At 43.2% G+C, this 27893-nt stretch overlaps 1 protein-coding gene across 1 annotated transcript in view; it reads left to right on the forward strand.

The window, feature by feature from the left end:
* Window positions 1-603: 603 nt before the first annotated feature.
* The window catches only part of ntn4 (netrin 4), a 40555-nt gene continuing 13265 nt past the window's right edge, over window positions 604-27893 (forward strand). Inside the window, exons 1-4 of the mRNA XM_083999589.1 lie at window positions 604-1134; window positions 12589-12870; window positions 22009-22135; window positions 23222-23407. Coding sequence (XP_083855715.1) covers window positions 658-1134; window positions 12589-12870; window positions 22009-22135; window positions 23222-23407 — 1072 coding nt within the window. The 5' untranslated portion in view covers window positions 604-657. The remainder of the gene's footprint in view (window positions 1135-12588; window positions 12871-22008; window positions 22136-23221; window positions 23408-27893) is intronic.

The raw sequence follows: 27893 nt of genomic DNA on the forward strand, positions 1-27893 counted from the left end.
AGACATTTCAATATTAAAGATATATATACAATATTACATATTTCAATATAACAAATAAACAATATTACATATAAAGTACATTACAATAGGTATAAATCAGGTAAAAATAATGGTGTGCACTTTAACTGTTTTTTCACTTTCACTCTTTTTTTTCTTTCTTGATTTCTCTTCAAGGCAAGGCATCTTTATTTATATAGCGCATTTCATACCAAGGCAACTCAATGTGCTTTACATAAAGACAAAACATTAAAAAAAAGAAGCATAAAACAGAATAAAAACAAACAAAACACTAAAAACAGAGTTAAAAGCAAGAGCAAATAAAAGTAAAATAAAAGAAAATAGATAAAGTTTTAAGTTCTTTAAAGAGCTCAGCTATAAGCACGTAAAAAAAGAGAAATGTTTTTAACCTGGATTTAAAAGTGCTCACAGTTGGGGCTGATTTCAGTTCTGCTGGTAGGCTAGTTTGTTCCAGTTGTGTGCAGCATAACAGCTAAATGCTGCTTCAAAGCTGTTACATCACCACAGCCCATATTTGCAGAGTGCATGTGTAAACTTTTCTTTCTTTTTCTTCTTTTTTTCATCCATCCAGGTCTGACGGTGGAGGTGTTTCGTGCCGGCGTGGCCCCTCGCTGCGAGAGCCGAGCCTGCAACCCCCGCATGGGCAACCTGGCCCTGGGTCGCCGCGTCTTAACGCAAACCGTCTGCGGCAACAACGGCACCGAGCTCTACTGCTCCTACTCCGACCCGGCCAACTGCGCCGCCAAATGCGCCAAGTGCAACGCCGGCCTGCCGCTCCTCTCCCACCTGGCCGGCGCCATGTCCGACTCGTCGTTCCGCCACCCCAACACCTGGTGGCAGTCGGCCGAGGGCGCCGAGTCCGAGACGGTGCAGCTGGACCTGGAGGCCGAGTTCTACTTCACGCACCTCATCGTGGTGTTTCGCTCGCCGAGGCCCGCCGCCATGACCCTGGAGAGGTCGCAGGACTTCGGGCGGACGTGGAAGATGCTGCAGTACTACGCCGCCAACTGCAGCCGCGCCTTCGGGCTGGAGGAGGAGGAGGGGGGCGCAGCGGGACGGGACGGGGCCACATGCACGTCCAAGTACTCTGGGGCTTATCCCTGCAACCGCGGAGAGGTGAGGAGGTGACCCTTTTATCTATTTTTTTTTTTTTCGTGTCTTGCCTCACTCCCGAGTCCATGACCAGCAGATAGACACCATCCTTTCGACCGTGCGTGCAGTAACAAGGGAGATAGAGCTGTATCGCCCGTAATTAGCTTAGCTCAAACACTGGAAGTGTATGGGTAGTGTTAGCCTGCCTCCACCTAAAGTCATCAGAGAAACTCTTCAGCAACTCTAAACGGAAACCGGCGGGCCGATCTTCGTCTCAGAGCTGACAAAACTCTCCGGTAAGGCATCTTGAGCGGTCAAATGCCGCTAACGGGACGAGATCGGTCAAAACGGAGGGTTCAAGCAAAGACGGTTTATTTTGGTTCAAGCTAGCTACATCGAGGGTAGGTTAGCTTCCTATTTCAAAATAAAAGCACAAATTCTATCGTCATGGTTTTCTGTATGTAAAGGGCAACGGGTGTTTTATTTTGTGAAAGTAACCGGAAGTGCGTTGGTCACAACGGCTAGCTTGAGTAGCGCCGAATACGTCCGAACAAAATTGTAAACAGCTGGTATTTAGACAAATTAACGACACACTGCTGATCTAAACGGCTACTTTCTCACCTAAAAATGTTTGAAATGTTGATAAAGTGATATATTTACAGAGTTTAGAGCTAAAATGAATTGATTTCGGCTCGGGTAGCAGGCAGGCTAACACTACCTATACACTTCCAGCGTTTGAGCTAAGCTAATTACGGGCGATACGGCTCTATCTCCCTTGTTACTGCACGCACAGTCGTAAGGATGGTGTCTATCTGCTGGTCATGGACTCGGGGAGTGAGGCAAGACATGGGGGGAAAAAAATGTTGGCGTATCCCTTTAATGCCTGTTTGAAGTCCACTTAGTCCGTCTGCACATTGTAATACAACATTCTCTATTCTTAGACCCGTCAACAGGCATTCAGTGTATTTCCACTCTCTATATAGAAAGCCTTTGTAGGTGGAGTCCACCTTTCCCACACAGGACTCGTATTCCCAGCCGACCCACAGGGGGATTCACAGAAAATGACTCATGCACGCACGTACTGGACATTATGCACCAGACAAAAGACATTCAGACGTTCAGAGTTCAGCGTGTCCGTGTCGGATGGCGCGGCTGATTGTCTTCTTTAGTCTCCTCTATTAAAATAACATAATGCGGACGAATCCCACAGTTGTTTGGCTGCGCTGCAACAGAGCTATCGGTTACCGCAGTGAACTCCTGTTGTGTTTCTGACAAGAGACGAGACGCCGCCGCCGCCCATGATGATGATGATGGGATGGATTACACATTTTGTATTGACCTCAACTCTGGGACTTTAATTTGCAAATTATTTTTATACCTTTTTTTTTAGAGCAAAAAATAATTCAGAGAAGACAGGGAGAGATGCAACAATCGTTTCTTGTTAAGTGGAAATCAATGCAATGGATGGTCCTCAACTCCCAACAGGTCTGAAATCTTAAAGGGATACTTCACCCAAAAATGATAATCTCGATTATCGATAATTTTCTACTCACCGTCATGCCAAGGAAGGGTTTGGAGAACTTTTGGAGTCATCAAAACTCTTTAGGAGTTCCAGGGCAATGGGTTTTCATATAATGGCGGCGGATAGAGTTCACATTTGAATCGTCCAAAACACACACTATGAAACATCCAGATACCTCCATACTGCTCGTCCCTACTGACCCAAGTGTCCTGAAGCCACAACATGGAAAAGTTGTTCGGAAAATATTAATTTGATCTCTGTTTTTAGCCTTGTTGTAGCAGTAGCAAGATTTTCTTCCGTGTTTACATCAAACATCCAATGGTTTACAACGACAAACGAACATCTCGCAGCAAATCTCATGCAGCCACAGGGAGCTACTGCTACAACAAAGATAAAAACAGAGATCAAATAATTTTTTTCCGAACAACTTTTTCATGAGGCTTCAGAACACTTGGGTCAGTACGGACGAGCAGTATGGAGGTATCTGGATGTTTCATTGTGTGTGTTTTGGACCATTCAAAAGTGAACTCTATCCGCCGCCATTATATGAAAACCCATTGCCCTGGAACTCCAAAACAATTTTGATGACTCCGAAAGTTCTCCAAACCCTTCCTTGGCATGACGGTGAGTAGAAAATTGGTGAATTATCGATTTTTAGGTGAAGTATCCCTTTAAGGATTAGATAAGTAGTTGTAGGTGGGAGTAATTACAGTGGAGTAGAAGTGTTTTTCTTTCCCTCCTACAACAGATTGCACCACACTCCTAGTCCTATGTAACTCCTCTGAAATGATGAAGCAACACCTTGACTCACCTCTGTCCTCGTTTTAGGCGTCTGTCCGTGTTTGTTCTGGATCAGATTTGAATTCCCCAAAAAACACAGTCAGATGCCTCAGAGAGCAGCAGGTTAACACACCTGCAGTGACTCACCTAAGAGGGGAGGGGGGGGGGTCTTCTTCTAGTGAATGAGCAGCTGATGATGTCATGTAACACGATGCACGCGATGTACGACGGGTAAATCAAACCTCCGGGGCACAGATTTCCCAATATTCATCTCCATCATTCTTTACCCCTCCTTTTCCCCTCCCTTCTCCTCTCCTCCCTCCTTCCTTAGTTTCACTCATGCAAGTAAAGTCACGCAACCAGTGGTGGACAGTAACGGAGTAAATTTACTTGAGTAGTTTACATATCCAGGGGATTTGTACTTTACTTGAGTATTAGATCTCTTTGGTACTTATTACTCTTACTTGAATACATTTCCAAGACAAATATTTTTACTTTTACTCAAGTTAATTTCTAGGAAGGCTGAAACGTCTGCTCTTTTTTTTTTTTTTTCTAAAATCCTATTGGACACAAGCTGTGTTTGTCAGAGAAGGAAACCCTAACCCCTAAAAGCAGCACATCAGTGCAGCTGGTTTTAAAGAGTTAATTCTCAGAAACAAGAGTTAAAAGCTCCTTACATTCATTTAGAAATAAATATAGTAATTCATTGATGTGAAAAATAAGAAATTTACTCTTACTCTTAACTTAAAGCAGACGTAAGCGATATATTTGTGTTAATATAAGTCTTAAATAGTTATATCTTCCGACAGCAATCACTTACATAGAGTGTTTGGACCGAAACATGAGTCTGTCAGTCACTCTGCTCTGCTCTGAGCCGAGGAGAAAACTTTTCTCGTATCCTACAAGTTTTATCCAATGAGGAGAGAGAACGGCATAAAGGGATGTGTGTGCAGCCAAGGGATGCGCGTGAATGTGGTGACGTAGGAACGAGGACCAATAGATCCATGACGAGGGCGGGGGCTGCTAACTCCATCGGCTGACAAGAAGTTATGGTGCGTTCAAGGCAACTCGTAACTCGTGTTTTTCCGACCTGTGAACTCGTACCAGTTCGATCTGGTACGAGTTCACGGGTCGGAAGTTACGAGTGGCCGTTATAGTGACTTTCACAGGTAAAACAGGTCGGAAAAACACGAGTGGGTTGCCTGGAACGCTACAAAGTCGTAAGTTGTGACGTGAAGCTGTAATTTACGGTTTCAAAAGCTGGCCTGGAACGCAGCATTAGCCAAAACGACCGGATCGGTTACTTCTGCTTTAAAGTACCTTTAAAAGCAAGTACTTTTTTACTCTTACTTGAGTAACATGTCGACTGAGCTACTTTTACTTGTAATGGAGTCAATTTTGACCAGTAGTATTTGTAACTCTCACTCAAGTACTGGGGTCGAGTACTCTGTCTCTGTCCATCTCTGCAGATTTCCCAATGTTCATCTCCATCTTTACCCCCCTCCTCCCTTCTCCTCTCCTCCTTCCTTCGTTTCACTCATGCAAGTAAAGTCACGCAACACATGCAAGAGTCATACGGCGCACACTTAGCAGCAGCCAGGTGCAGCAGGAGGAGGAGGAGGAGGAGGAGGAGGAGGAAGAGGAGGAGGAAGGGGGGGCGAGTGCATGTGCATGAGTGAGTGTTTAATAGGCGTACTTTGACTGTAGCACGAGAGGGCTTCCTGAAAGTCCATTGATGTTTAATTGAAGCAGTGTGTGTGTCGGTGGAGAGCTGCTCTACAGATGTGTGTAGGTGTGTGTGTGTGTGTGTGTGTGTGTGTGTGTGTGTGTGTGTGTGTGTGTGTGTGTGTGTGTGTTGCGGCGGCTGTGGCGGCTGCTTGGCCCCCCCGCAGCGCTCTGGTGTAATGAGTGTTTACGCCCTTTCTCTCTCTCTCTCTCTGCTGCTCCTCCCTGACAGCTGCTGTGGACTGATTCTGCTGCACGGCCATAAATCTCTCCCTTTATTCTCCTGCTGCTGCGTTCCTCTGTTTTTTTGAGTTTTTACTAACTCCTCGGTGTGTGTGTGTGTGTGTGTGTGTAAAGAGAAACCACTGATGTTCAGAAAAGCAACAACTTCTCACATTTTTAAGAAGCTGGAAACAATAAGGAGAGCTTCATTCAGTCCCATGCATATTTATTTATTTATTTATCTTTAACCCTCCTGTTGTCCTCCTGGGTCAAAGAAGGAAGGACGAAGGGAAAGAGGGAAGGAAGGAAGGAAGGAAGGAAGGAAGGAAGGAAGGAAGGAAGGAAGGAAGGAAGGAAGGAAGGAAGGAAGGACCAAGGGAAGGAAGGAAGAAAGGAAGGACGAAGGGAAAAAAGGAAGGAAGGAAGGAAGAAAGGATGAAGGGAAAAAAGGAAGGAAGGAAGGACGAAGGGAAAGAAGAAAGGCAGGAAGCATGAAGGAAGGAAGGAAGGAAGGACCAAGGGAAAAAAGGAAGGAGGGAAGGAAGGAAGGACCAAGGGAAAGAAGGAAAGAAGGAAGAAAGGAAGGAAGGAAGGAAGGAAGGGAAAAGGGATTGTGGAAAGAGGGAAGGGAAAAGGGATGGAGGGAGGCAACAGATTGGGCCAATTAGATCAAAAGAGGAAGGAAGAAGTAAGGACGAAGGGAAGGAAGGGCGGATGGCAGGAAGGGAAAAAGGAAGGAAAGAAAAATGGAGGGAAGGAACAGATTAGGTCAAGGAAGGAAGCAGAAGGATGGGCAAAGGGAAAGAAGGAAGGAAGGAAGGAAGGAAGGAAGGGAAAAAGGATTGTGGAAAGAAGGAAGGGAAAAGGGATGGAGGAAAGCAACAGATTGGGCCAATTAGATCAAAAAGGAGGGAAGAAGTAAGGACGAAGGAAGGAAGGACGGAAGGAAGGAAGGAAGGGGAAAAAGGAAGGAAAGAAAAATGGAGGGAAGGAACAGATTAGGTCAAGGAAGGAAGGAAAGAAGGAAGGATGGAGGAAGGGAACAGATTGCTTGCTGTATGGTTTTATAACCTGTTTCATTGCTGTGTTGCAACGGCTTTTGATATTGTGTCATTTTTATCAGAACCACATTGGATGAATTAGTGACGTAAGCGCTGCTGATCACTGTTAACGAACTGGAGAATGTGCTGAGTCGAGCAAATACCTCCGTCAAGGCCAATGTTGTCGAGCGACGGCACCACACACACCCGACTCCAGAGGAAGGAAATTCAGATTTGATTGATCATTGCAGCTTTAAAGTGATAGTTCACCCAAAATTGAAATTTCACTCATTATCTCCTCCCCCTCATGTGGACTATGGGCTGGGAGAAGTTTCAGAGTCCTCCGTGGCTTCTCTGAGTTACAGGGGGTCTCGGCGTAGCAGTTCATGTCCATATAACGGTTGCAAATGGATACCAACTGTCTTCGTAACAAAAAGACACACCAAACAACATCCAAATACCTCCATGCTGCTCGTATGTAATGTCCGTCTTGTATTCAAGCCCCAACATAAGAAATTGTCCCAAAAAAATTAAATGAGTCTATTTTTCAAGCTTGTTTGTAGCAGAAGCTCCTCTTCCCAGTTCGTCCAAATTTGACGAACTGGGAAGAGGAGCTTCGAGAAGCTTCTGCTACAAAACAAGCTTTTTTTCGGGACAGTTTCGCATTTCGGGGCTTCAATACAAGACGGACATTACATACGAGCAGCATGGAGGTATTTGGATGTTTTTTGGTGTGTCTTTTTGTTACCAAGACAGTTGGTATCCATTTGCAACCGTTATATGGACATGCACTGCGATTAAATTTCAATTTTGGGTGAACTATCCCTTTAAACCTCTAAAAAAAAAAACTTTTAGTGAAATGAAAGTGTGAAAACTGCTCGCAGCTTGTTTTCTCTCTCTCTTTGCTTCACACTTCGGCTTGCTGCAGCCACCTGTGCCGGGAGCGCGACCTCCGACCTCTAACCCGTCGCCTGTTGACCCCGAGGTTAAAAGAGGTCAAGTAGAGCCGTGACGGAGCAGCTGCTGCTTCTGCTGCTGCTGCTGCTGCTGCTCAGCTGTTCACACTTTTCCTGTTTCTGCAGGTCTTTTATTATCACCTGCACATGACAGGTAAACTCTTACCTGTGCAAGGTGATGACAGGAAAACCTCACATACGGTAAAGTGTGTGTTTAGTAATAAGCTGCTGTAGCACATACAGTATATGCACCTGCTTCAGTTCTAATATGACGAGTAATATTATGTATTTGTTGCCCCATGCTGTTCAGGGAGCCTTACCAAGAATATTTATCTTATTTCTAGTCAAAACAAATCTACTTATACTTAAAATAAGACTCATCACATTAAAAAGTAGCTTGTTTTTAGACACTTTTTACTCCTTTCAAGCATATTTTCACTTGAAATAAGTAGAAAAATCTGATAGTGGAGCAAGTTTTTCTTTCTTATTGCAGATTTTTCTACTTATTTCAAGTGAAAATTATCTAAAAACAAGTTCATTTTTAGGTGATGAATCTTATTTTAAGTGGAAAGAGTTTAGTTTTGACTAGAAATGAGACATTTTGACAAGAAATAAGACAAATATTCTTGGAAAGATTTTGAGTTTTTGCAGTGTACTGATTATTGACTGTTGTTTGACAGGAAAAAGCTCACTTATTGAATATTTTCCAGAGCTTTCAGCCACATTTTATGCGTCATTATGTAATCATTTGTGATATTTTACATGAAAATACAGATTTAAACAAAACTTTAATTGTCACTCCAAGACTTTTCATAATCATTCAAGTCCTTTTATCAAGTAAAAATGTCAAAAAATCCTGATTTTTCATGCTGTTTCTTTGTGTAGTTGGGGCATTTTTCTGTATATTAAAGACTAAACAAGTAATAAACACAATCTTTTGACCATTTGGAGTATGAAATAATGTCATAAAACTTTAGCGCACACTTCTATAGAGTAAGTAAGTAAGAATAGTGAAAAATACAACTGCAGCGCTAATAAGCAGCAGTGACAAATATTAAAATGCTGTGAATCGGGGACGGAGCACCTGAGTTTTAGCTCCAGGTAAAGTTCTCCTGCGTGTGTGTCTGTGTGTCTGTGTGTGTGTGTGTGTGTGTGTGTGTGTGTGTGTGTGTGTGTGGGTCGGAGGCTGGGAGCGATTACAGGCAGCAGGTATTCTCAGCTTTCTGCCTCTCGTGTTTCGCCTGCAAACATGAAAGCATGTCATCTCTTGCGCTGAAAGCTTTTCGTGTTCACCTGTAATGTGGGGAAAAGGTGGTGTGTGTGTGTGTGTGTGTCTGTGTGTGTGTGTATGTGTGTGTATGTGTATGTGTGTGTAGAGGACTCCTTGTCTTATTTATGAGGTCAGCTGGGCTGGAAGAATGTGAGTGTTTGTTGTAGAGACTGACCTCCTTAGGGAAGAGAGTGAGTGAGGCAGACCAGCCAACACACACACACACACACATTTTCTCCCTCTTTTCCACAGTTCCTCAAACACACACACACACTTGCACACACACACACACTCGCCCATGCCCTTTCAGATAAACACATACAGTCGGCTCTCCGTCTGTTGGCTGGGAAGGAAGTGCCGTTGCTCTGATGGATGTTGGTACTGTTGGCTAGACACCCATCCCCCCTCTCTCTCTCTCTCTGTCTTTCTCTCCTTCCATCAATGCCCATTGTGCCTGTTTACCAGATTACAGTCCACAGCGCTTTGATGGAATTAGGCCTGCATGCGAAAGCCAGACTTACTTTATTTTTCAGACCCCCGAAACAGGAAGAAAGATTATAAGTAGTGGACACATGGCTCGGAGAGTGCAGTGCATGCAACCCGCCTCAGACCAAGATTCAATAATGTGCCCATTTGGCTGGAAATGTGTTGCACAGTGGAACGAACGGGAAGTGTAAAACTTTCACCTACAGTATGAGCTTTAACTTCCTCTGGAGAGCAAAGTTTCACCAGCTCTCACATTAGTTACAGTTAGTATGTAACCTCGGGAAACTGTGTCTTCATATCTTGACAGATGTAATTTTGTACCCTTTTAAAGGGATAGTTCCACATTTTGGCAAATTGGCCCATTGCCATAACAATCCCTATAGTTTTAGGAGTAGGTTCTTTACCTTTAATTGTCGGTGCAAGATGTTTTTAGAACGGCGGAGCAGAGCCGTGAGCTGCTCAGAGCTACGCTACGGAGGCTCATGGGATTTCTTGGTTTCCCTCATCAAATTATATCAAATACACAATCCAACAACTCCACAACGCTCTGGTGGACAAGTTGTGACCTGCACATTCACCACGCTATGAGATAATAACAGAACGTTACCACACAGAGTTGTTTTAGAGGTAAATTTATGCGAAACCGATGATGTGCGTTCCTGTCGGGGGCAGTTTTTCAGCAAGCAGTCTCTGCATTTACCTCTAAAACAACTCTGCTGGTAACGTTGTGTTATTATCTCATAGCGTGGTGAATGTGCAGGTCACAACTTGTCCACCAGAGCGTTTTGGAGTTGTTGGATTGTGTATTTGATGAGTTTGATGAGAGAAACCAAGAAATCCCATGAGCCTCCGTAGCGTAGCTCTGAGCAGCTCGCGGCTCTGCTCCACCGTTCTAAAAATAGCTTGCACCGACAATTAAAGGTAACGAACCTACTCCTAAAACTATAGGGATTATGGCAATGGGCCAATTTGCCAAAATGTTGAACTATCCCTTAAAGGAAATGGTAAGAAACCATTGCTAGAAATGTGCATTGCATTGATATTCAACAATATCAGACATCTACTCAATCAAAACTTGTCCCATAGTGCTGTCAGTGGTAAAAACTCCTCAATGTTTTGATGTTTTACTCATAATTTACTGTAAAAATATTCATTTTGACACCAGTTTGATGTCCCCGCACATCGAGAGGACACTCAATAACAATTTCTACTCTTGAAACGTAGAAAATGTGAAGCCACAATGCGATAATATGCAGCTTATTGCACGTTATAATCCTTTAAAGAGTCACATCTGTTCAGGACGCAGCTCCACGTAAACACCGGTGTCATCAGCGTACGTGCGAACGCTAATATTTGGTCAGAGGAAACATATGAGCCATAAATTGTGGTAATAGTAGTAAAAGGCTTCTTGTGGAATTTGTGTTGTGTTGTGTGAAGGAATCCAATTTTTTTTCTTTCAATCAGTGCGTGTCTCTCTCTCTCTCTCTGTGTGTGTGTGTGCATGCCAGCGTGGTTGTGTGTGTGTGTGTGAGTGCGCTGGTGTTGCCGTGGTGTCGCCGGGCTGTCGCAGGCCTTTTGTGCGGCCCTGAGTTATGTGAAGCTGCATCTCCGTCCCCGTCTTTGTCTTTGTCTCGGCCCGGGGCCCTGCCTGCTCTCCGTGCTCTCCCGCGGACCGGCGCCCCCTCGTCCCTCGTCCTCTATTTGTCGTGTTCTCTTAATTGCGGACCCACAATGCTGCGACCCCGTGACCTTTTCGCAACAACGGGGGAAATTAATAGCGCTCTCGGCCAGTCATCCAGCCAATCAGGGAGCCGCATGGGGGCCTTTTTTTGCTTTTTTGCTTGCATCTCAAACCCCAAAGCTTCATCCAAAGAAAACACACACACACACACACTATTACACACACAAAACACACACACACATGCTACTACGCACCCAATGATATCAATGACAGCAACACACACTTTTGGTAAAGAGAGACACACATTTTTCTTTCTCTCACAGCGAGAGTTTGGGTTTGGGGGCAGACACCAACTTTTTCACACACCCCACACTCCCCGACAACAGCAGCGGTGTTGGTTGCTAGTGGCAGCTGTAGCCATGGCGACGGTCGGCAGCCCACAATGGGGTCTTCGATTCGATTTGAAGGATGTCCAGGGACCAGACAGAGTAAAGAGAGAGAAAGACAGAGAGAAAAGAGGAGAGAAAGAGGGAGAGAAAGGTTCGTTGTGCTAATTTAAGGACACCCAGCGAGCCAACACCCTCAACGTCCGTGTGTCATGTGAGGATGTGGTCGTTGATGATGTCGGGGTGTAAAGGTCACGGTTTAGTGCGCGAACGATACCAAAACAAACCATTAACATGACAGATGTGATGACATGAGCAGCGTCAATGAAGCCGATTTTCTGCCTCTGAATACGTAAAGTCTAATCGCTTTAAATCATGAAGTGCAGGGGGCTGCAAGAATTTTATTACACTTTTCCGCAACCGTAAAAAGAAACACCAAAAGCCAACAAAGCAACACCCTCACACACACACACACACACACGCTCTGTCTGAAGGGTGGTATAAGAGCTACGAGCTGCTAGTGATCTCCATTTTCTAAATCTACAAGGTTCAGAAATATCTAATTATTATTTTAAAAAGTGATAATCGCAACAAGAACAACACTACAGACTCAGTTTTCGGCAGGAAACATGAGGACAGATTGAGATTAGTAACTTGACTTTTCCACCTCCTAAAACTTTCAAACTTAAAGGGATAGTTAGTTCAACATTTTGGCAAATTGGCCCATTGCCATAATCCCTATAGTCATAGCAGTAGGTTCGTTACCTTTAATTGTCGGTGCAAGCTGTTTTTAGAACGGTGGAGCAGAGCCGTGAGCTGCTCAGAGCTACGCTACGGAGGCTCATGGGATTTCTTGGTTTTCCTCATCAAACTCATCAAATACACAATCCAACAACTCCACAACGCTCTGGTGGACAAGTTGTGACCTGCACATTCACCACGCTATGAGATAATAACACAACGTTACCAGACAGAGTTGTTTTAGAGGTGAATGCAGAGACTGCTTGATGAAAAACTTCCCCCGATGGCAACGCGCATCAGTGGTTTTGCATGAATTTCCCTCTAAAACAACTCTGTGTGGTAACGTTGTGTTATTATCTCATAGCGTGGTGAATGTGCAGGTCACAACTTGTCCACCAGAGCGTTGTGGAGTTGTTGGATTGTGTATTTGATGAGTTTGATGAGGGAAACCAAGAAATCCCATTAAGCCTAAGGTAACAAACCTACTGCTACGACTATAGCGATTATGGCAATGGGCCAATTTGCCATTTGCCATTTGTCAGTGGATGGAAAGTGTTGTCATGTGTCCATTGGATCACCAGCTAACCAGATTACAATGAGGGTAATTGAATGTTGATCTGATTACTTTAACGTCTGTAAACCATTGAACTCTCCATCTTCGACCAACAGGTGATCTTCCGGACCCTCCCCAAGTGGGAGTCCCTGGACCCGTTCGGCCTGGAGGGCCAGCAGCAGCTCAGGGTCACCAACGTCCGCATTCGGCTGCTGAAGAACCAGCCGTGCCCCTGCCAGGCCAAAGACCCCTCCTCCTCTTCCTCCTCCTCTTCCTCCGCCCGACACTTCGCCATCTACGACCTGATAGTGAAGGGGAGCTGCTTCTGCAACGGCCACGCCGAGCAGTGTGTCCCCGCGCCGGGATACCAGCCGATCAGAGACCGCACCAACCACGTGGTAAGAAGAGACTCCAAGGAAAAGATATGATTAGATTTTGAAATGAAACTTGAATTAGAGAGCGTGGAGTGGACGTTCATTCTTGATCTTGCAAAACACAATAAAGTCAAGATCAGTATCAGATTTCAGCTGCACCTCTGCAGAGAAGAGTTTGTGCATCTTGAAATTTAAAGGGATAGTTCACCCAAAATTCAAATTTCACTCATTATCTACTCACTCTCATGTCGACTCAGAGCTGTGAGAATTTTCAGAGTCCTCCGTGGCTTCTCTGAGTTACGGGTGGGGTCCACGAAGCAGTATTTGTCCATATAATGGTTGTGAATGGTGCTCACTTTTCTTCGTCCAAAAAGACACACCAAAAAACATCCAAATACCTCCATACTTGTCTGTAATGTCCCTCTTGTATTGAAGCCCCGACATGAGAAATTGTTCCGCCGGTCATTTGCACTGACACAGGAAGAGCAGTGAACTGAGACACTGGGAGCTTCCGCTACAAAACAAGCTTAAAATATAGACTTATTTAATTTTTTTCGGAACAATTTCTCATGTCGGGGCTTCGACACAAGAGGGACATTACAGACGAGCAGTATGGAGGTATTTGGATGTTTTTTGGTGTGTCTTTTTGGACGAAGAAAAGTGGTATCCATTCACAACCATTATATGGACAAATACTGCTGCGCGGACCCCTCCCGTAACTCAGAGAAGGCACGGAGGACTCTGAAACTTGAATTTTGGGTGAACTATCCCTTTAATTTTGTTTATATTTCTCCTTATCAGTAGTAGTTATATTTCAACCTTTAACGCCATGATGCTTGATGCGTCAACTTTAATGTGTTTTTGATGATTATCTCTATTATTATTGGTAATCAGCCATGGGCAGATTCTGCACTCGTTCTGAGGAAATCAAGATTATAGGGCATGATAGTTGGAGACTCGATGGTTTGTTCACTTGGTGTTGGCAGTTGTCTTAATAACAGAGTGAAGAAAGAGGAGGAGGAGGAGGAGGATCGCCTCTCCTCGTTCTCCTGTTTCCTCTGAACTCCCGCTCTGATAAACAGCTGCTTTTCCGCTGATAACGAACCCTGAGAGATGGAGATATTGATTCAGCCGCCCGGGGGTTAATGATGGTGTTGATGTGTGTGTGTGCAATGCATGCGTGTGTTGATAAAGGTGTGAACAGACAAACAGTGTTTTTAGCTGGACATAATAATAACATAATATGAGGGATTCTTCACGCTCCTATAATCGCAGGCATCTCCACAAAAACAGAAACGCTGGGTGACTTTGAAGCCGAGCGAGAATCTGTTCCGCCGCAATCAGCGAAGCACAACAGGGAAAGTGAGAGTCAACACGGAGTTTCCTTTACAATTTATACAAGACATTTATAGTTATATATAGTTAGTTTATAGTAGAGAACAAGGCTGGATGTCAAACAAGATGTCGGCCTTGTTTTTCCTGCAAAAAACACGACACAAACATGGAGCTTTTGTTTTAATTCAGCCACACTGATTCAGTAAAAACGTTGTCAGTGCAGAGTTAGTTAGCCTTTGCTACTGTACATACACAACTAATCAAGTCAAACTAGCGTGCATGTCTTTGCATTGTGGGAGGAAGCTGCAGAGAATCCACAAAATCACAAGGAGAGCATGCAAACAGGGCCGGGGAACCTTCACACTGCACCATTACTGTGCTTTTACATCTGTAACCTTATGTTCTTGACTATTTTTCACCTTTTTGCATTGAAATATCTTGATATCTAATAGTTCAGCCTTTGTATTTTCATTGTATTTGGCTGATTTGGGCTAAATTGGTGCACATCTGTTCAGTCAACACTGTATTTTTTTATTGGTAAAGATCATTATGATGTTCATTTTTAATTCTGAGCACCTTCGTATCGCCTTTTTGATTATTCACCCTGTTATCTTGTGCATGAAACGATAAAAAAACACAACAAAAACCTCCCACAACTCGGCACGAGATCAAATATCTGTCTGATGATGAGCAGCTGCAAAAATAAACCATATTTTATATTTCTACTGATAAGAAAACGGAGAGAAAAACTTCTCCACGTGACAAACGAAGAGGGAGATTCATGTGTGTTTTCTTTTGGCGATACGGAGGGCCTGTACTGTAAATCTTTAAATCTCACTGTTTTCACGCAAGAAAATCCCCGAGCGGCTCCTTTAGAGAGTTTTTTCTGGAGGATTTCCTTCTTCTGAGGGTCGAAAATCCTCTGAAACGCTGTTTAAACCGCCGGACCGCGAAGCTCTCCTCTGCACGCGAGCGCCATAAAAACAATAATGAATCATTTTAATGGGATATGAAACTAAATAGCTTTTCTTTTTTTTAAACCACAAATATTAGTGTGGCTGCACCTAAAGGCTTGTTTGAAGTTTGAACGGTAAATCCGCCTTAACCGACCTCACAACATTACCTCAGGTCATCGGGGTGTGTGTGTGTGTGTGCGTGTGTGAGTGTGCGTTCGGTAAACACACAGATGTTATATAAGAGCCTTTTCCCGCCTATCAGCAAGTTTTGTTTTGTGTGTCTGTGTCGACCCCGAGCCGTCTGTTTTCGGGCAAAACCCAAACAAGCAGAGCAGCACAAGACAGGAGATGAGGGCAGAGATTACCGATCACTCAGGGAGGAGGGGAAGGGCGTGTGTGTGTCTGTGTGTGTGTGTGTGTGTGTGTGTGTGTGTGGTTAGGCATTTTTCAGCTTTTTATAAATGTGTGTGTGACCTCTCATAGCTGCTTTAGTGTTGTGTATGTTCAGCCGTATATAAACATACAATGCAACTCTATTCATACATGAACAGTGTGTTGTTTGTTTGGTCTACTGTGTGTGAGGTGCGTGTGCTTAAAGGGATAGTTTAACATTTTGGCAAATTGGCCCATAAATGCCATAATCCCTATAGCCATAGCAGTAGGTTCGTTACCTTTAATTGTCGGTGCAAGCTATTTTTAGAACGGCGGAGCAGAGCCGTGAGCTGCTCAGAGCTACGCTACGGAGGCTCATGGGATTTCTTGGTTTCCCTCATCCAACTCATCAAATACACAATCCAACAACTCCAAAACGCTCTGGTGGACAAGTTGTGACCTATGACGCTATGAGATAATAACACAACGTTACCAGACAGAGTTGTTTTAGAGGGAAATTCATGCAAAACCGCTGATGCGCGTTGCCTTCAGGGACAGTTTTTCATCGTCACAACTTGTCCACCAGAGAGTTTTGGAGTTGTTGGATTGTGTATTTGATGAGTTTGATGAGGGAAACCAAACAAGAAATCCCATTAGCCTCCGTATAGCGTACCGACAATTAAAGGTAACAAACCTACTGCTATTACTATGACTATAGGGATTATGGCAATGGGCCAATTTGCCAAAATGTTGAACTATCCCTTTAAAATGCTAAAATTAGATATCAAAAGGCTGATTAAAGTGCAGAGTGCTAAAGTGCTGTTTTAAATGCACAATACTCAATGCATGTTACATTAGTGTAGTTGTGTATAAACATACAACGCAACTCCATTCATACATGAACAGTGTGTTGTTTGTTTGGTCTGCTGCGTTTGTGTGTTTGAGGTGTGTGTGCTTAAGCATGCAATGTTTTGTCTGCTCCATGTGTGTGTGTGTGTGTGTGTGTGTGTGTGTGTGTGTGTGTGTGTGTGTGTGTGTGTGTGCGCGCAGTAATCAGCGGTGAAAGTGGTCGTTAGGGTTGGAGGAGTCATTACTGCCCAGACACTGTGAGTTTGTTTGTTGTTGTGGTTGTTTGCTGTCGTTGTTGTTGTTGTTTTGTGCTCCTGGACCCCCACATGTCTGTTAGTAACTTAGCCACAAAGCCAACACACACACACACACACACACATAATGACATCCAGGGCAAGCTACTGGAGCGTTTGCAGCAATTAGTCCAACTGTGTGTGTGTGTGTGTGTGTGTGTGTGTGTGTGTGTGTGTGTGTGTGTGTGTGTGTGTGTGTGTGTGTGTGTGTGTGTGTGTGTGTGTTCTTCACTTGTTCCCTGCTGCTGCTTCTTCATGGGTTTGCTTTGCACCTACTTCCTGTCTCTCTCTTCTTTAAGGTATTAAACATTTTTTTTAAAATGTAGATAACTGCTCACAGGCTGACAGTAGGAGGAGAAGGAGGGGGAAGGAAGGAAGAAAGAAAGAAAGAAAGAAAGAAAGAAAGAAAGAAAAAGAAAGAAAAAGAAAGAAAGAACGAAAGAAAGGAAGGAAGGAAGGAAGAAAGAAGGAAAGAGAAAAGAAGTAAGAAGAAGGAAAGAAAGAAAGAAAAAAGGAAGGAAAGAAAGAAAGAGAAAAGAAGTAAGAAGAAGGAAAGAAAGAAAGAAAGAAAGAAAGAAAAAAGGAAGAAAGAAAGAAAGAGAAAATAAGTAAGAAGAAGGAAAGAAAGAAAGAAAAAAGGAAGGAAGAAGGAAAGAAAGAAAGAGAAAAGAAGTTAGAAGAAGGAAAGAAAGAAAGAAGAAGAAGGAAAGAAAGAAAGAAAAAAGGAAGGAAGAAGAAAAGAAAGAAAGTGAAAAGAAGTAAGAAGAAGGAAAGAAAGAAAGAAAAAGGGAAGGAAGGAAGAAGAAAGAAAGAAAGAAAGAAAGAAAGAAAGAAAGAAAAAAGGAAGGAAAAAGTAAGAAAGAAAGAAAGAAAGAAAGAAAGAAAGAAATAAGAAGAAGCAAGAAAGGAAGGAAGAAGAAAAAGAAAGAAAGAAGTAAGAAGCAAGAAAGAAAAGAAGAAGGAAAGAAAGAAAGAAAAAAGGAAGGAAGAAGAAGGAAAGAAGGAAAGAAAGAAGAACAGGAAGAATGAGAAGAAGAGGAAGAAGTAGGAGGAGGAGGTTAGGAGTTATGGAAGTTTAACGACTCAGGTGAAGTTTTCACGGTGCCGTCGTTTCGTTTTATCTCCTGTCGCAACAATCGCGAGGTAGAAACAGTAGAAATACTGTTGTTCATGTTACAAAGTAAATCCATCAGGAATGTTCCCTGGCTCCCCCCCCCCCCCCTCCTCTTCGTCTTTCTGGCTTTTTTTTATTGCATCATTGAATATTCATTAACGGTTCTGAACATTGCACGTTAGTGAGTTTTACATCATCTTCCTGTGCAACAATGCATTAATTTACAATGAATAAGCGATAATTAGGAGTTAATATCAGGAAAAATCTTAATTTATGGTGTAATAGAGGTAGAATAAGGCTATGTAGAATAAAGTGTTAATACGTGATTAATAATTACTAATAAGGAACTAGTAAGCTACTTATATGCATATTAATAAGCACCTAGTTAATGGTGAATATGTGTTCCCTAATCTGAAGTGTTACCATGTCTTTTTTTTATTAGAATATGACATAGCTATTTCCCATGAAAACATATGGGATTGGTGAAAAATGCCAATTAGCTTTGTATTAGCTTCTGCAGTTTAGCCAATAATGATGGCGGCTCTGGTCACTATTTTAGAAACATAAAAAAATGCCTGTAAAGGTAGTAAAATGATAGTCATAAATTGTGACGTATGAATGATGTAGCCTATGAATTCTGCAAGAGTATCCCATTTTCACCGTCTGATTTGCTTACTTAATCATGTTTCAAATTTGTCTCTGTATTATATGCAAGTAGCTTAGTGATCTACACCATGATTGATTGTAAATGACTGTAATAGTTGCAAGGGGGTAGGTTTCTCATAAGCCTTGGCTTCTTACCTATCCTTTTCGTATGTCTGTCATTCATACGAAATAAAAACAATCAATCAATTTTAGTCCTGCGACTCTCAGAAGTTTCCAGAAGTTTCCTCTCTTATCAGTCGACTGCTGTGTCATGATTGCGTGTGTGCAGCTACGTTTGTTAATTGTCCCGTATCACGTTATGGTGGTAAACATGTGAAATGGGTTGAAATACCAGCATCAACATCTGGACCCGAGCCAGATGTTGCTGCTGCTGCTGCTGGTCGTTTTCCTCTTCTTCCTTCACCTCTTCCTTGTTCTTTTTCTTCTTCCTTCTTCTTTTTCCTCCTCCTCCTCCTCCTGCTTCTTCCTCCTCCTTCTTTTTCCTCCTCCTCCTCCTCCTGCTTCTTCTTCCTTCTCCTTCTTTTTCTTCTTCTTCCTCCTCCTTCTTCTTCCTCCTTCTTCCTTCTCCTCCTCCTTCTTCTTCCTTCACCTCCTCCTCCTTCTTCTTCCTCCTCCTTCTTCCTTGTCCTCCTTCTTGTTCTTCCTCCTCCTCTTTCTTCTTCCTTCTCCTCCTCCTTCTTCTTTCTTCTCCTCCTCTTTCTTCTTCCTCCTCCTCCTTCTTCCTTCTCTTCTTCTTCCTCCTCCTTCTTCTTCCTTCTCCTCGTCCTTTTCCTCCTCCTCCTCCTCCCTTCTTCTTCTTCTTCTACCTCCTTCTTCTTCCTTCTCCTTCTTTTTCTTCTATTTCTCCCTTCTCCTTATTCTTCCTTCTCCTCCTCCTCCTTCTTCTCCTTCTTCTTCCTCCTCCTTCTCCTCCTTCTTTTTCTTCCTTGTTCATCTTTCTTTTTTCTTTTCCCGTTCCCTTCGTTTTTCTATGTTCTGGACTTTTTCATGAATGGCTTCATCTTGTTCTGTTTGGCCATATAGTGTCATTACGTTTCCTGCCCCATTATGCATTAGTGCGACTGAAATTGTGTGTGTGTGTGTAAAAGCAGTCATGTGTGTGTGTCTGTGTGCATGCGTGTGTGTGTGTTTATATATGTGTGTGTATAGCATGACAGATCTGGGGTCAGTTCATGTTGTTTATAGTTGTGCTCTTACAGCATGTGGATGTGTTTAAGTCCTATATGCAGTACAGTGTGTGTGTGTGTGTGTGTGTGTGTGTGTGTGTGTGTGTGTGTGTGTGTGTGTGTGTGTGTGTGTGTGTGTGTGTGTGTGTGTGTGTGTGTGTGTGTGTGTGTGTGTGAGAATCTGAGCCTTTCAGGAGCCGGTGACACATCACACACACCGTGGGAAACCAAGGCAAGACCCAGTGTGTGTGTGTGTGTGTGTGTGCGTTTGGTTTCCATGCGTGTGTGTGTGTACTGTGTGTGTGTGTGTGTCTGCCTCTGTAATCATTGTATAATTGTGCGTCCTACATTACAGTTGCACGGTGTAACGCAAACAAATAAAGAGCTTCCTCAGATGCCTGGCTCGCCCCCCTCCTTCAATCATTATCCAGCATGCATGGCATTCCAGCTCGCAGGAATGACAAGGAGATTGTTATTGTGCTCTCAGTGCTGCATACTTGCACTCTTCACACACACACACATACACACACACACACACACACACACACACACACACACACACACACTGAAACACACAGAAACACACACACACACACACACACACACACACAGGCTTTTCAGAGCAGAGGCCCGTTCTTGTTTCCAGTGATGAAGCCAAACAATCAATCTCCATTCACTAATTTCCAGTTTCGAGGGCGTAAAGAGGAAAAGAAAAACGGAACAAGAGGAAATCAGGAAATCAGAGGGAGGGAGGGAGGGGGGGGGGGGGGGGGTTGATGGAGGAGGAAGAAGAGGAGGAGGGGGAAAAAAGAAAGAAGAGGAAGGACTGGGAGTATTATGGGTAAAAATAAAATTAAAAAAAAGCAAAGGGAGGTGAAGAAATGGTGGAGAATGAGTGTGAAATGTAAAAGGAAGAGGAACGTCTTCACTCCTCCACACAGGAAACGTCCCTCCCCATCACACTGACCTCTTTGTCCCTCCCGTCGCTTTTTACCTCCGTCTGTCTGTCTGTCGTTTTTTTTTTTTTTTTTTTTGCCTGTTGCTAATAGTCTGGGGCCGTTGATGACTCGCTGTTTTGGGAAGCAGCAACCAGATCCAGGGCGAGAGAGAGAGAAAGGCCTTTCTGTCAAATTAAATGCACCAAGCTAATAAAATGCGGTGAAACTTTCTTGATTTAAAGGAGAATTACGGTCATTTTTGACCCCTAAATTGTTCACGCAGTGTTGGGGGGGAGCAAAAAACGCGACTAAAATTGATGCAGGAAAACCAGAGTTACACCATGGCTACCCGGCGCTAGGGATAGCAACAACGCTAACCTATGGGGGCAATTCTTTCTTTCTTTCATTAGTTGCAATTTTGTCGAAGTGATTTTTGTATATGTCTGTTTTGTTTTTTTGGTTTGATTGTTTGTTTGTTTTTTGTTTTGTTTTAGTGTCTGTATTGTATTGTATTGTCTTGTTTCCTTTCATTGTATTGTGCTGAGTTGTGTTATGTCTTGATGTTTTTTGTGTAGGACCCCCTCGTAAACGAGTTGTTACAACTCAAGGGGCTTATCCTACTATAAATAAACAACTTCAACAACAACAATAACCACAACAAACACTCAGAAAACAATCAAATATCTCTGGTACATGACTGGAATCCTTAGAGACACCACTGAACTCATATAGTGTACAGTATAAACAGTATAAACTTTGTGTTTTTGCATGTAGTCACTCACCTCAGATAGCCGAACTCTGAAACATCCTGGAAAGACATTACTATCCCATCACAGAGCGCCTGCTCTCCCCGCCACAGAAACTAACACTTTTTCCTTGTTGTGATGATTTCTATACAAAAATAAACGGTGGAGCAGTGCAGCGGTAATGTCCAAAATATCTCTGACCGTTTATTTTAGTAAAGAAATCATCACAACAAGGAAAAAGTGTTAGTTTCTGTGGCGGGGAGAGCAGGCGCTCTGTGATGGGATAGTAATGTCTTTCCAGGATGTTCCAGAGTTCGGCTATCTGAGGTGAGTGGCTACGCAAAAACACAAAGTTTATACTGTTAATACTGTACACTAGGCTATATGAGTTCAGTGAGTTCAGTTGTCGCTATCGCTAGCACCGGGTAGCCATGGTGTAACTCCAATTTAGGGGTAAAAAAATGACCGGAATTCTCCTTTAAAGAATATAATTTAGGCTACAAGAAAGTCCCTGAGCCATTAAGTTAACCTTTTGCTTTTATTGTATTACAAGTTAATGTCTATTTTATAAGTTTTATGTTGATGAACACTTTTAATTTGGTGAATTTGGTGATTTCCAGATCCGCTAGAAGACGGGAACCAGAATGCAGACAAAACTCGGAGTTAACTTGTTGCTAATGAGTTCTTCCTCTCTCTCTCTCTCTCTCTCTCTCTCTCTCCCCCTCAGGTCCATGGGAAGTGTGTGTGCAGACACAACACTGCAGGTGACCACTGCGAGCGCTGCGCTGCGCTCTACAACGACCGGCCCTGGCAGCCCGCCGACGGCCTGACGGGGGCGCCGCACGAATGTCGGAGTGAGTCGAAAAACACAAAACGCAAAACACAAAACAAACGCACCCTGTAACCACACACACACACACCTCGTTACACTTCACTACGCATCGTACAGAAATGTTATGTAACGTGGTTTCTGCTGGAGCTTCACTGATTTTTATACACTGCCCGTCTAAAAAACAAAAAAAGTCACACACTCTAATATTTCGTTGAACCGCTTCTAGCTTTGATTACGACACGCATTTGATATGGCATCGTTTCAATAAGCTTCTGCAATGTCACAGCATTTATTTCCGTCCATAGTTGCATTCATTTTTTCAAAGATTCTCAATGGGGTTCACATTTCTTCCTTGAAGATGATGGTTCCCTGCTCTCCTTCCAGTTTTTAATAATACGTTGGACAGTTCTTAACCCAATTTTAGTCGTCTCAGTTAATCTACTTAGATGTTTTATTTGCTTGATGCCAATAATTTGATCCTTCTGAAACAGATTAACGTCTTCTCCACGACCACAGGATGTGTTCTTTCTAAGAAACGAGACTGCATCAGTTCGGGTTAAATAAGTTGTTGCCGCAGCTGAAACATAATCATCGTCACTTTTCCAAAAACAACAGAGTATAATGACGTCACTCAGGAATAAGTATTTGTGTCCTCAGTCATACCCATCCATAGCTACTGAATACACTGTTGAACAGAGCATGATGTCCAAGCCGAGGTCGGTTTTCAGGGAGGAAAAGGAAGGTGGCTTCAGCTTCAAGAGATGAAAAGACAAGAAAATGAAGCCAAACAAATGGACGATCAGTGTTTTTTTCTTTTTTATCAGACGCATGAAGGATTATGTCTGATAAAAAGGAAAAAAAACTCTGAAACGGAGTCAAACTGAAGACATAATGAACATAATGGAACAAACAAAGGGACATTTTGGTGTCTTTATAAGCATAAGTAGCTATAAGATGAGGTGTCACTGTGACGCAACATTAAAAAACGCCTCAAAATGTTCATAAATTATAATAATAATAATAATAATTATAAAATTATAAACTTCTGCTTCTCTGCAGAATCCGTCCACTCAGTCTAACTTCAGTCGTTCTCTTCTCTCTCCTACAGAGTGTAAGTGTAACGGTCACGCTCTGAGCTGCCGGTTCGACTGGTCGGCGTGGCGCGAGTCGGGCCAGCGCAGCGGAGGCGTGTGCGACTGTCTGCACAACACCGAGGGGCGGCAGTGTCAGAAGTGCAAGGTGGGATTCTACAGAGACACCCAGCGACCACCGACCGCCCCCGACTCCTGCAAACGTAAGACACACATTCGAAATATTTATTTATTTATTCCCACATAAAAAGAAAGTACAAGGGTTTTTCTTGCATAAGGGACATATATACTACCAGTGCAGTGCAGTTTTATCAAAGGGATAGTTCAACGTTTTGGCAAATTGGCCCATTGCCATAATCCCTATAGTCATAGCAGTAGGGTCGTTACCTTTAATTGTCGGTGCAAGCTATTTTTAGAACGGCGGAGCAGAGCCGCAAGCTGCTCAGAGCTACGCTACGGAGGCTCATTATGGGATTTCTTGGTTACCCTCATCAAACTCATTAAATACACAATCCAACAACTCCACAACGCTCTGGTGGACAAGTTGTGACCTGCACATTCACCACGCTATGAGATAATAACACAACGTTACCAGACAGAGTTGTTTTAGAGGTAAATTAATGCAAAACCGCTGATGCATATTCCCATCGGGGACAGTTTTTCATCAAGCAGTCTCTGCATTTACCTCTAAAACAACTCTGTCTGGTAACGTTGTGTTATTATCTCATAGCGTGGTGAATGTGCAGGTCACAACTTGTCCACCAGAGCGTTGTGGAGTTGTTGGATTGTGTATTTGATGAGTTTGATGAGGGAAACCAAACAAAGAAATCCCATTAGCCTCCGTAGCGTAGCTCTGAGCAGCTCACGGCTCTGCTCCGCCGTTCTATAAACAGCTTGCACCGACAATTAAAGGTAACGAACCTACTGCTATGACTATAGGGATTATGGCAATGGGCCAATTTGCTAAAAAAAATTTGAACTATCCCTTTAAACAACAACAACATCAGGGGTGTTAGCTGTGAAACAAACTGTGACGCAAGAGGAACACGCTGTGAAATGTCATAAAGTGTAATTGATGATACCCACTCAGTGTTGACAAAACGTTGCTAGCGTGAATCACAACATCACACACACACACACACACACACACAGACACACACACATGCACCACGGCGACCTGCTGGCACGGCCGCTCTCATCTCATCATTATCCAGCGAGGAATGCTGTCGAGGACTGACATCGCAAGCCGGGACGTGCTGCTGGATAACGCCGAGTCCTGATGCACGGGCAGCTGGCTGTGTGTGTGTGTGTGTCTGTTTGTCTCACTGTGTGTGTGTGTATATGTGTGTGTGTATATGTGTGTGTGTTTAGAGACGGCGTGCTCCATCCAAGGTTTACGCCATAGTTAATCATCAGATGGCGGCATTCCTACGTCTTGACACACAACACGACTCGTCCATCTCCAGCTTGTTTTTGCTTCTCATTTTTCATCCGTGACTCAGAGCGCGAGTCAGAGTCGCTTCGGGGTAAATCATTGGTAGTAAGTTGTTGTAAGTGTGTGTGTGAGGGTCGTCTCTCTCTCTCTGCATCTGTGTGTGTGTGTGTGTGTGTGTGTGTGTGTGTGTGTGTGTGTGTGTAGGCGGGTTGTGCGGCTCGCTGCCCTCCGGTGATGAGACGAGTCTTAAGTAAACACCAGATAGTCATCCATAAACACGACAGTGGCTACATTCTCCCTCTGATTATCTCTCCGATTCGACCCAGAGGCAGCAGCGCAGTCCTGCAGGTAGAAGCTCAGTGGTGGACAGTAATGGAATAAATTTACTTGAGTACTGTACTTAAAGGGATAGTTCACCCAAAATTGAAATTTCACTCATTATCTACTCACCCTCATGTGGACTAAGGGCTGGGAGAAGTTTCAGAGTCCTCCGTGCCTTGTGCCTTCTATGAGTTACAGCGGGGCTCCGTGCAGCACTGCATGTCCATATGACGGTTGTGAATGGATACCACTTTTCTTCGTCCAAAAAGACACACCAAAAAACATCCAAATACCTCCATACTGCTCGTCTGTAATGTCCCTCTTGTATTGAAGCCCTGACATGAGAAATTGTTCCGCCGGTCAGTGCAATGACACAGGAAGAGCAGTGAACTGAGACACTGGGAGCTTCCGCTACAAACAAGCTTAAAATATAGACTTATTTAATTTTTTTCGGAACAATTTCTCATGTCAGGGCTTCAATACAAGAGGGACATTACAGACGAGCAGTATGGAGGTATTTGGATGTTTTTTGGTGTGTCTTTTTGGACGAAGAAAAGTGGTATCCATTTGGAACCGTTACATGGACAAATACTCTCTGAAAATTCTCACAGCTCTTAGTCGACATGAGGGTGAGTAGATAATGAGTGAAATTTGAATTTTGGGTGAACTATCCCTTTAATTTCTAGGAAGGCTGAAAAGTTCTCGTTACTTTCAGGTCTGCTCTTGTTTTTTTTTTGTTTTTTTTTCTAAAATCCTATTGGACACAAGCTGTGTTTGTCAAAGAAGGAAACCCTAACCCCTAAAAGCAGCACATCAGTGCAGCTGCTTTCAAAGAGTTAATTCTCAGAAACAAGAGTTAAAAGCTCCTTAAATTCATTTAGAAAAAATTATAGTGATTCATTGATGTGAAAAATAAGAAATTTACACTTACTCTTACTTTTACACATGATTACTCAACTCTGTGTGCGTGTGTGTGTCTTGTACATGCACACACACACACACACACACACACAGACATCTCATTGAATTCAAAACAACTGTCAAGCTGCACCAGACCGTTGAACAACACCTGTGTGGAGAGAGAGGGAGACGATCGGCCCGATGATTTTTATTACTCAGACTCGACGTGTTGCTGTTGTTGTGTTTTTGTTTTCTTTTTCCTCATGACAACACACACACCCACACACACCCACACACACACCCACACACATTATCAGACAGCGAACACACTCGCAGCACAGTCTCTATCTGTCGTAAATATGATCCAAGGTCTCATGACTCGTGTTGTTGTCACTCGCTGCCGGTGATGAACGTTGGAGCTCGAATGACTGATTCCCATTATCTCATCAGGACGCCACAGTAACAACACAGCACGTTTACTTACGGGAGTTTATCTAAGTATTTATTTTATCTCATTACATGCATTTCTATGAAGCGCTCTTATTTTGAAACAGGTTTTCTTTTATTTTGAAAATGCGACTACAAGAAAAACCAACCACAGCCACTGTGAGTCTCTGTCAGTTGTTTCAGCTGACTTTGACTGGGCAGCTAATTTAGATAAAGATCAGGCGGACATGTTTGTAGTCCATTTTTGAAACTTAAAACTACAGAAAATTTGTTTTTAAATGTTTTTAACCCCCCTGTTGTTGACCTGATCTGTTCCCTCCCTCCATCTTTCTTTCCTTCCTTTTCCCCTTCCTTCTTTCCTCCCTTCTTTCCCTTCTTCCTTCCTTGAACGAATCTGTTCCCTTCCTCCATCTTTCTTTCTTTCAACAATCCTTTTCCCTTCCTTCCTTCCTTCCTTCCTTCCTTCCTTCCTTCCTTCCTTCCTTCCTTCCTTCCTTCCTTCCTTCCTTCCTTCCTTCCTTCATTCTTCCTTCTTCTTCCTTCCTTGAATGAATCTGTTCCCTTCCTTCCTTCCTTCCTTCCTTCCTTCCTTCCTTCCTTCCTTCCTTCCTTCCTTCCTTCCTTCCTTCCTTCCTTTTTGACCCAACTAACCCAATCTGTTCCCTCCCTCCTTCTATCTTTCCTTCCTTTTCCCCTTCCTTCTCTCCTCCCATCTTTCCCTTCCTTCCTTCCTTCCTTCCTTCCTTCCTTCCTTCCTTCCTTCCTTCCTTCCTTCCTTCCTTCCTTCCTTCCTTCCTTCCTTCCTTCCCTTCATCCTTACTTCTTCCTTCCTTTTTGACCCAATTGACCCAATCTATCTTTCCTTCGTTTTTCCCTTCCTTCCTTCCTTCCTTCCTTCCTTCCTTCCTTCTTTCCCTTCATCCTTCCTTCCTTCCTTTCTTGACCCAGGAGGACAACAGGAGGGTTAACCCTTTGATGCACAACATGGGTCTAAAGTGACCTGACTGAGTTTTTTTTTGTGCTATATCTATGCAAAAAATGTATTTCATCATATAGTATTCCAGGTATTCTTCAATTATGAACTTGTTTTGATCATAATACATCCTTATTTTATTTTTTACTTTATTACTTTTTGAATAAAAACACATTTTGTAAGGGGTTTGCATATGTTGTGCATCAAAGGGTTAATTCTGTTGCATTCAAAGGCAGTTTCTACTCTCTACTTTCTTATATTCATGTAGCTTTTATAAAAATCTACTTAAGTATATTGAAAAGCAGTCGCGCTGTCGCTTGAGGATCGACACTCTTGACTCAGGTGATGGAGCTGTGACCTCTGTGACCTCTGAAGAGGGTGAATCCTGTTAATAGTTTTTAAGTGAAACACGACACAACGCTAATCACTGGAAGAAATCTGACCTCCCAGAGATTGATTGATTGTTAATAACTGATTGCCGACGCTCCAAAATCAATCATCTCCTCTCATCAATCTGAGCTGTGAGTCCATTAGCATCAGCTGAGGATCTTACAATGATGAAACGTGACGTGAATTTACAGCCTCGTCTCTCTCTCTCTCTTTCTTTGTGCTG

This window comes from Trachurus trachurus (assembly GCF_905171665.1).
Source record: "Trachurus trachurus genome assembly, chromosome: 23".
Lineage (NCBI taxonomy): Eukaryota > Metazoa > Chordata > Actinopteri > Carangiformes > Carangidae > Trachurus > Trachurus trachurus.